The sequence below is a fragment of the Echinops telfairi genome, unplaced genomic scaffold, assembly GCF_000313985.2.
Source record: "Echinops telfairi isolate 266 unplaced genomic scaffold, ASM31398v2 ScPeMD7_7;HRSCAF=31, whole genome shotgun sequence".
Classification (NCBI taxonomy): Eukaryota; Metazoa; Chordata; class Mammalia; order Afrosoricida; family Tenrecidae; genus Echinops; species Echinops telfairi.
The window spans coordinates 3975565-3985905 of NW_022103904.1; the positions used below are offsets into that span (position 1 = coordinate 3975565).

General features: G+C 42.1%; 1 protein-coding gene across 1 annotated transcript in view; it reads right to left on the minus strand.

The window, feature by feature from the left end:
• Nucleotides 1-2032: 2032 nt before the first annotated feature.
• Nucleotides 2033-10341, minus strand: part of LOC101648180 (T-cell receptor gamma chain C region C10.5) — a 58664-nt gene continuing 50355 nt past the window's right edge. Inside the window, exons 4-6 of the mRNA XM_045286409.1 lie at nt 9038-9358; nt 4817-4864; nt 2033-2290 (exon numbers count right to left, since the gene is read on the minus strand). Coding sequence (XP_045142344.1) covers nt 2148-2290; nt 4817-4864; nt 9038-9358 — 512 coding nt within the window. The 3' untranslated portion in view covers nt 2033-2147. The remainder of the gene's footprint in view (nt 2291-4816; nt 4865-9037; nt 9359-10341) is intronic.

Sequence of the window (10341 nt, forward strand, 5' to 3'; positions counted from 1 at the left end):
TTGAACATTTGATGAACTCTCTTGTTGGAGGCTGATTTTCTTATTGATGGGATGAATTTGGTGCCTGTATTTGGTGCAGTTGAGAGCATCACAAATAAGGACTGTAAGCTACCTAGCAGAATTCCTAGCGCTCCCTACGTGATGGGTACTTACTATAACTGAAAAAGAAGAAAACGAAGCAAACAAAAACCATGACGGAGACCATATGTTTACCAGATAAACTTCATGGCTAATGCAGATATTCTAGGCTTTGGCCTAAATTAGATTATCTTGGTATATCTCTGGTTATCTCTAATTGCGTAGCTTTTCTGCGTGCCAATTATATAGGAAGTTGATTGATAAAAAGTGGAAAATCAATTATTGCTTAAATTATTGTGTCCTGCTTGATAGATTAAAAAGAATTCAAGATATGGAGCCTGTGAGGGAAACAATTCCAAAACAGTAGAGGAAAGTTCATGATGGTAAAAATGTTGCTAAATCTTATCATTAAGGTTTTGTTCTTTTTAATAAAGGTATGAGGAGCTTTAGTGCAAAGACAACTGAGACGATTATTTTTATGTAGAATTGTACAAACCTGTGTCCAATGTTTCCATCACATATGGGACTGTACCTAGTGGGTTTGGCTTTTGGTATCGGGTGTGGGGGGTGGGGGGACTTTAATCACATATTTCCCGTGGTAGTTGGTAGCCTATCTATAAAAGTCTCTGCAGTATGGAAAGTCATGTGATAGTTTGACCTACAACTCTGATTGCAAAAGCAGTGTAGGAGCTCTGATTGCAAAAGTAGAGTATTCACGGACAGATAAGGATATAATTCCCTTCAGTCAGTTCTTAGCCTAGGAGGAAGGACATTTCATTATTTTAATTATTTCAATGTTTAATAATATTTTAATAAGGTAACATGTGTCTACTAAGAGCACAGCTGCAGACATGGAGAGCAGAGCTCCTGGAGCTAAGGTGCTGGCTTCCCAGCCGCAGCTCTCTCTTAGGAGCTGTGTGACAGTGGGGCTGCGCATCAGCTCCTCTCTGCGACGGTTCTCCCATCTAAAGAACAGAGAGCGTAGTACATATCTCCAAGGGATATGGTGAGAATTAAACAAGTCTGCATGTATTTGCAGCAGTATCTGATACCTAGTAAGGAATGTTTTCATTTCAACACTTTCTTTTAAATATGGGTATACGAAGGTACATCACTTACCCAAGCACAGATGATGCAGCAAGTGAGAGCCAGGCCAAATAGCCTGTGAAATATTTTTATCTATGAGGTCTGACTTCTTGTCCTGTATTTCTCCCACCATGCCACGCTCCTTCTCTGCATGGTGCCAGTTGTGCTGTAGGCTGAAAGGTATTGGGCCTGGCAGGCATACATAGCCTACCATCCACATCAGAAATTTCATTGCTTAATAGCCAGACTATTTCTTATATCAGATTCTGTCAAATTAAAGAGTACATGGACGAGCGTAGAGTTTTACTGTTATTGAGCTTTATTGTTCCAATATATAAAAACAAAGCACAGCATTCAAGGAGCACAGACATGGTGGCTTCAGGGGTATAAAATGGAAGGTTTGAAGGCGGTTATCTGCATTAGGTGGCTGGGCAGAAGTCGTGCGGGGTAAAAATGGTAAGGCGCCCCACTGTTAATGAATAAGTGTGTAGACTAGAGCCCATAGGGAGATGCTTCAGAAACCATGCCTGGTGATTTACTCCCCAAACTACCAGCCACTGACAGACAATGGAGCCCATTTCCACTCCTGCACACAGGGCGTCAGGAGCCTGCGTGGAAGCAGTGGAAACTAGTGCCTGGGGGAGGGGTGAGACCACAAGGTCCACCGGGTCGGCATCCAGTGTGTGCATTTGGGTCGCCTGGGAGAAGCTATTGGAGATTTCGGGGGTGGGGGAAGAGGGTACTAAAGGCTGGCGTGGGTGACCCTTGACCCTGCCCCAAGGTATTTGCAGAATGTTTTGTTATCGTTGCAAAGTAGGGGTGTCTTGGTTTGTCCAGGGGTTCAGGTTGTCAATAACACGTACAGAAACACACTCGGCAACTGGGAGAACCCAGCTCAGAAAGAGAACCGGGCTGAACCTCAGCAGAAAGCTCGGGAACAATACGAGTGAAGAGATGATGGCTCCTTCTCTTCCTCCTCTCGGTTAGGAACTCTTCGCCGGGCCCCACACGTCTGCTCTTCTAAGCAGGTAGAAAGCAACGGTGGCCGAGTAGACGGCACTCTTGAGAAGGAGGAGCAGGTAGGTGTAAAAGGCGGAGGTGTTCGTGAGCTGCAGCCGCAGGGTATCTAAGAGAAGTTGGTGGATTAGTGTCTTTGTGCCTTTGAGAGGGCTCTGGCTGCCACATAGGGTTTCTCAGGCTGCACATCTTTCCTAGCGCTCACAGCCCCACCTGCGTCCCAGGCAGCATCTGGGAGGTTGAGCGGTGGACCTAACTCACAGCGCCGCCAGCGCTCATGTCTTGAAAGTCAGGGACACATCAGTGGGGTGGAGGTCCCATATATTTATCTCCGATGATCTATATAAAAGTGACATCACACACCCACGAACAGCCAAATCCCTTCCATTACCACCATCAACCACAACAAAGTAACTCGGAATGCAGCTTGCGGGTCTAGTTAAACTCTGCTAACACTTGGAACACTCTGAAACGTTAAAGACTACAGCTCTATTTGGGACGAATGAGTCAAAAGTACTTTTAGGAACTCGTTTTTAGCATTTGGATACCTACACCATGTCAATGAGTAATAATAATTGATTCTGTTCTGTTTTTATGCCGTATTTTAAAAAAATCATTATTGGGGGCTCTTACAGCAATCTATTGTGTGGATTCTGTTCTTTCAGCACTAATCAGATATCAGACATTATTCTGAGAGCTTTTATACACAATTTAGTGTGACTTAATCTTTACAAAACCTCCCAAGAGAATTTTATTTCCATTGTGCAAATAAGGAAACTTTGGACGGGGAGAGAAGTCATTGGTCTGATGCCAGGCCTCTAGGGGCCTGCCCTTAGAGGCAGGTTTTTTACTCCTCTGGGATTCTGCATCTCCACGTGAAATAAACACTCCAGACCTCAAAGGGTTTGAACATCAAGTACAGATGGGCTGTTGGCCCAGGAGCAGCTGAATAGTGTTATGCTGTGCTTAAAGCGTGTCCTTGAGAAGAATAGTGTCCGAGGAAACGTGGTGGTGGTGGGAGAGGCATGATTTGGAAGTTTTCATAAAAAGGGAACTAGAGAAAATGGAAATTTTTATAAAAAGGGAACTGGAGAATTTGGACATGCAAATTCTCCAAATCTTTAGACTAGTGTGGCTCACTAAGCTGCCTTTCCTAAATGTGTGATATGTCTTTTCTAAATGTTGCAAGAAAAGGGGACTTACTGGGCTTTGAGGTTTTGCAGGAAATATACAATGTAGAGAAATAATGGATGGCAATGGTCGTGGGCCAGACTGGTGACTCAGGGAACCAAGCGCCTTAGCCGCTGCTCCTTTACATGTTTGGTTTCCAGAGTCGGAGCTCCAGAATCGATAGCATGTGGCATGGGAAGGGATCTCAACAGGTAATGTGCTTATGGTCTTGGAGTCTCCATCAGGTCAGTTGTTACTGTCTCCCCTTGCCGACTGTAGTGGTAGGTAAGGGCCAGATCGCCTTGTTGTTGGGAACGAAGAGAGACTAGCAGATGCAGAGCAATGCTTCTAGTGTCTCCTATAGGGAGAATGGGCTGAAGACAAGTATTTATTCTGTACCTGCTAAATGAGATAAGGAGCCTTGGTGGCATAGTGGGTTACTCAGTGGACTGCTCACCACAAGGTCAGCAGTTCAAACCACCAGGGACTCTGGAGAGGAAAGATAAACCTTTAAGTTCCTGTAAAGATTTCTAGTCTCTGAAGCCCAGGGGACAATTCTCCTTTGTTCCATAGTGTCACTGTGAGTCAGAATCCACTCAATGGCTATAAAAATCTTTGTGTGTTAAATGAGATATCTTATGCTAGACATTCTGATTTGTTTTCTTATCTCATCAGTGACTTAAGTCACGGTGAGTTAAGTGCAATAATTTCTAGCTTGTAGAGGCTATTTTGCTCAGAACAGAAATAGAAATGTATCTATATTCATGCAACAAATGCTTCCAAGAACTGAGATTAAATCCAGTTTTTATTACTCTGAAGACCCATTCCTACATTATATTTGAGGTCCGTGGACTTAGAATTTCCCGTTCGGTGACTACTTAGATTAAATATATGAATTCTTGCTTCAGGTGCCTGGATTTAAACCCACACTCTATTACCTTGTGACATGGAACAAAAAACTTAATTTTAGCTCATTGCCCTCCTCATCAATGAAATGGGGGGAAATTCTGTAGCACTCCCAGGAGTATTGTGAGGATTAAATAAGGAATTACATATAGAAAAAAGCATGATGCCTCCTGTCTCAGAAACTCTTAGTGTCTGTTTATTTTTTAGCTACCAACAATGACCAGAGCTGGAAAAAACAAACACATAAACAATAACCTGAAATGTATTATCATATTTCCCTCATCGGTAGAAACAAAAGCCACATGGATGAATAAGTTCTTTTCTGGGAATAGTTCAGAGCATATCTGATTTGTAGTCAGTCTCATACCAAACTCAGCAATTTACTACTATGAATGTGGAGTAATTTTAATTACCACTCAATTTATTTTATGCAACCGGAAGCCATTTCTAGGTTTCTTGCTTTTTTTTTCTACTTTCTTTTTAAGTCAGAGAAATTGAATCGTTAATTTGATGCAAAATAAAATAGATTCTAGTGTAACAAATATATGTGAAAACTTACCATTTTCACCTTTCAAACAAGGTTTTGTGGAATTCTCCAGAGTAAAGCCTAGAAGAAATAAAGGCAAGCATTCATCAGTTGTGCATGCCCATTATTAAACAATGGAGTTCTGGTGACACTGTTTGGTTAAATGTCAGGCTAATCACTGCCAGGTCCGCAGTTCAAACTCTGCAGGAGGAGGAGGAGGTCTGTGCTCCCATGAAGACTTACAACATCAGAAACCCTCTCTATCTGGTCACTATGAGGGGGAATTGAATCGATGACAGGGAGCTTGGTTTGGTTTATTATTTAACTTTGTGTGGGTGTGTGTAGTTGACCGACAGAGAGACAGTCATTAAAAACAAAATCCCACTATCCCAAGAATAATTGGCCTGATCTATGGAATTCAACAGATTCCACTCGTCTGTGTTTCTGCACATGACAGTTTTCAACCGAACGATGAAAAGCAGTCAAACAAGAAACCCCACTTCCATCGAGCGACACTGTAGAGGGTTTTCTCTCAGGCTTTACGGGAGCTGTCTGCCTCAGCTTTCTCTTGCCGAGTGGCTGGTGACACGTTGACCGCCCCCCCCCCCCAATAAACTTCAATATCCCTGCTTCATGCAAATGATTTCCTGGCTTTGTGTTTGTAGCTGTCACAGCAGTCTTTGCGATAAATGCTAAATGCTAGCACCTATTGAGTAATTGTTACTGTGCCAGGCATAGTACTTGAAAATACTCTGAAGTAAGTTACATTATCAACCCAAACTCCAGATTCACTGCCATCGAGACAATTCCTGCTCAGTGGGGCCATGTGGACCAAGGACTGTGGGAGAAAGCCCTTCACACAGCACAGATCACACAGCTGAGGGGAGAGGCAGTTTCCAAAGGGTGGGTGTAGAGGATTAAATAATAGACGGCGTCTGGAGAGTACTTTGGAAAAATAATAATAATGAAATAACAGATAGAATATCATCTATAAAGTGACCACTGACTACTATCTTTATGGATACTGAGAAAATCTTCTCTTATAGACCTCTCCATTATTTTCTAAAAATTCTAGAAGCTCCGCATTTTCCATTGGATTATTCCTGGTTACAGAAGAATTGGCTAGGTCAGATTTATAGTTCTGGCAATATAAACCTTTCTGTGAGACTTGTATTTACCTATGATGACAAAACAAAATCATTTTCATGAATATAATTGACAGTTGGGTTGAGAGAAGCAGAGTGTTTGCTTCACTTAATCCACTTTCTGTGGGATGTGCTCTTGGCCAGATGAGCGTAATATTTGTATACGGTTTTGTTTTCTGGGCAAGACCTTATTTTTTTTCTTAAAAAACAAAACAAAGAATGGGCTTGAGGTTTTGGGTCAAATCCCAGGGATAAAAATATTCACATAAATGTGTATAAAGCTTAAAATTCCATGGCCAATAGACTTTAATGTGCTCCGAAAACCTCATTCTTTTTCTTACAGTGACTTTACTAGATAAAAGGTAACATCTCTAACACCATGCGTTGATTGGGGTGAAATCAATAAAGTACTGAAATGTTTTCCCCCAATGGTTTAAATATATTAAAAGGAGTTGTGCAATTGTCACCACCATCAGTATGAGATCATTTTCTTGATTCTTATATCCATCATTATTAGTTTCCCATTACCTTCCAATTTTCTCAATCATATCCATTGAGGAGCTATGAATCTCATTCCTATCTCAATAGATTTACTTCACCTGGCTTTCAAATAAAGAAAAGCGTACCAAAAACTCCCCCTCCAACCAGAGTGGGAAAGCCTCAAACAAAAAGAGAGCAGAACAGAATAAAAACTAGAACCAGGGTGGGTACGATGGTACATGCTAGCCGAGCTCTGCTACAGTAATCCACTTTGCAAAGTGCTCAGAGGCCAAGACTATTCACATCCCTGCTCAGCCGTCTGAGGGATGTCAGTGGAGACAAAGAGATTTGGGATTTCGCTGTCATCCACAGCCTTCTGCTAACACAGTGCTCAGAATTAAATCTCTAATATAGTGTTCTCCTCAGGGCTTGGATTTTATTATTTACCATTTTTACATCACATGTGCCAGCATGCTCCTTTTGTGTGGATTTAGCTGACACCCAAATACTCTCGCTGCTAGGATTAAGACAAACCTTTAAGACGGCAGGAGCTATTTCCGATAACAGAGCACCATCTGACTTCTTCACCAGATTTTGCTATAATATCTTTGGTGATTGCTTCATGAGGGCAATTCATAATGAAATCTTTACACACATCCTAAATTCTCTCTCTTAATCAGGGTTGGTCTTAAACTTGGACCAGATTAGTTTAATCTGACCTTGGGATCATGTTGCCGATTTGGGCTTTCACGTTATATTTTTAGCTTTTATTAAAAAGCAAAACTTTTAAGAAATGGAACTACAGAATTGTTGTATAGCATCATTAGAACATCCTCACTAACACTTTTAGCATGAGAAAATATAATATAAATCATTTGTTTTAAAAATTAACGTCAAGTAAACTACATTATTAAGAGAGACTCTAGGTGTTACAAATGTTTGGTGCACTCAGCTGCTAACTGTAATGTTGAAGCTCAGAGTGCACCCAAGGGTGCCTGCTGATCTACTTCGGGAAAATCAGCCATTGGAAATCCAACAGTTCCACACATGGGCTCTCCTTGAATTGGAATCCACTCAATAGTAACTAGTACAGAATTATACTGTAAACCCAAGCATCCCTCTCTTATGATAATAATCCTCATGCAATTTACTGTATTTCTTATTTTTCTCTGATTGCTAGAAAACGTGAACCTAATCAGACATTGAGATATAGGGGTTATAGTAACGTGTGCTGGAATATTTACTTTCCTGCTGTTTCTTGTAGTGGAAGTATATAATTAGAACTGTTTTGATAATGTTCTAAATGTTTTAAAAATGAAATGAAATAAAGAAATAAGTGGATATGTCTGGGTGGTATTGTTGAAGGCAGTATTTTCGTAGACATCATTCATTTGCTCTTTATTCCAAGCCCATGAGGTGTGATGAACACTGACCAAGGCAAGTGTTAAAGTGTCACTTGGTAATTGGGGGAAGCAAGAATCCAAGAGGATAAAGATGGAAGAAAGTAGGGCCAGGACATAGCAAAGCCCTTCCCGCTTTAGTTATTGCTTGGTCCACATGGTTTGGGAAGACTTGGTAGGCTGAAAGGGAAAAGGACAGAACTATTGATTGTCCACCCTTTATGTTAACAGAGGGATTTTAATCCATAGCCAGGCTGGACCACTAGGAGACTCAGGATGCACTCAGTCCTCTACCCAGACCATCTGAATATGGACCTCATTTGCATCAGAGCGACTCCTTTGGGGGCAGCATACCTGAACCAGGTGTGATTAAGAAACCGACCTTTCCTTTCCAGGAGTACATCCTTGAGGCACTAATTCAGCCTGATCTATTGCCCTATAGTTCCCCTCGGGGCTCCCATACACTAATTGTACAACAAATGTTTGTTGAACGTCTTCATCCATGGCAAGTCCACCAATGGAGAGGATAGCAGTTCAAGCCCCAGCTGTTCTGTGGGCGAACCAGGAGATTTTTTTGTTACACTAAAGATTTACAGCCTTGGACACCCACCCAAAGTTGACTTGATGGTGGTGGGTGTGGCTTGGCTTCAGAGATACTCTTACGAGGTAGGAGCTACGGAAGCACATAGGTGCTGATGCTGTTCGCTGCCAGTGAGTCCACTCTACTGCTGGGCCTGCCCAGGTGTGCGGGGCACAGCTGCTCCAGAGAATTCTTCAGACTCCCACCTTTCAAAAGGAGATCATCAGACTACTTGTCTTCTGAGGTGTCTCTGGGTGAATTTGAACCACCAACTTTTGGGCTAGTCTTTAAACAAACTCATTTGTGCCTCCACGCCGCCTAGTGTCCCCCAATCGTTATGAAAGAAACGTGTTCTATAAGGTACGTTCCCATTGGCCATCTCAACCCTAAAACATCCTTGCAATCATTTTGGTTCATGAAAGTGTGGCTGAGAAAGGTTAAGTTAAATTTTTTTGTTGTTTAAAAAAAAAATTTTATTCCCAAATGGACATCATTCTCATCCTATGAGAAAGTAATGGGATACTTGTACTACCACAAAATGTAACAACATTTAACCAAGATTTAGATTTGTTTGCATTAATACTTGATGGAAATGGTGGGGATTGCCTTTGGAATATGCATTTTTCTGGGGGAGTTTATGTATACATACCTTTCTTTATGGAAGGAAAAAGAATCTCTTCAACACCTGTCTCGTGTTTAACCACACACTGGTGCTCTTTATTCAACGACTCTCCACTCACAGTCAGCCAGCTGAATTTCATGAACGCGTCCCCAGGTGTCTGCATAATGTCTCCTTGCTGAGCCCCCAGAGGTGCATCACTGCCCTTTTCTTTCCAATCTACTTTAATAACATCAGGGAAAAAATCCTCAAGAAGGCAAAGATAGGTTCCAGCATCATCAAGTTTCCTTTCAGCAACGGAAGGAAGAAAAATTGTTGGCTTTGGGGGAGTGTTTGCCTCAGCGCCTTTATCTGTAGGGAAAGTTAAATAGGAGTTAAAAGTATTGTCAGAGAAGCGGGACGCTGCAGTCTGGGACAATCGATTGCACAGTCATGGGAAGAAATGTTGCCGTTGAGACAGTGCCTACCATAGCCTTTCATTCTCAAACACATTATTTAAGGCACATATCATTATCCTAATGTGACAGCTGGCGGGGAGGGAAGGGTTCTGGAGGATAAGTAATGTACCAAAAGTCACAATTATGAGAGCCTGGGTTGAACACTGGCCTTTGTCCTCGCAATATATGGCATTTAATTGCTTCATATTCAGACTCTCCGCATGCATGGAGACATTTAAACACATCTCTGAGTCGCTCATGGTGGAGGATGTGTTCAGGGTGGATGAAGAGGTAAATGTGGGACAGGACACCAGAGAACTTGTAGAGTCTCTGATTGCTCACGGATGAAACTCTGAGATCTTGTCAAAAGTGTTTCCCTTTCCCATCCTGTGAACTTTGGGACTTTTGCCCTCTGGCCAAATAACTCACATTCTCCTATTTCAACTCCAGTTAGCTGAACGGAGTGCACCGCCTTTAGTTGATCTCTTACGTGAGTAAAGGTAAAGAGGCAACTTTCAGTTATCGATGTTGTTTATTAACAGCACACTTGGACTTGTTATAAAGGTATCTACTTCTATGTGTGCTTACAGTCTGTGACATTGACTTGTAGCATTAAATGTGGAGCCTCTGCCTGGTGTTTCTCGATTCAATTTCTAACTTCATAAACAACAACAACAACAACAAAATCACTGCCATAGAGTCAATACTGGCTCCTGGCAACCCTTTCACACAGGCTAGCACTGGCCCTGTGGTTTCTGAGACTAGCTGTTTGTGGGAGTAGAAAGCCTTGTACCTCTCCCCCAGAGCTGCTGGTGTTTCCAAACTGCCAGCCTGCAGATAGCAGCCTAACCCGTAACCGCTACGCCACCAGAGCGCCTTCCTAACTTCATAATTTCC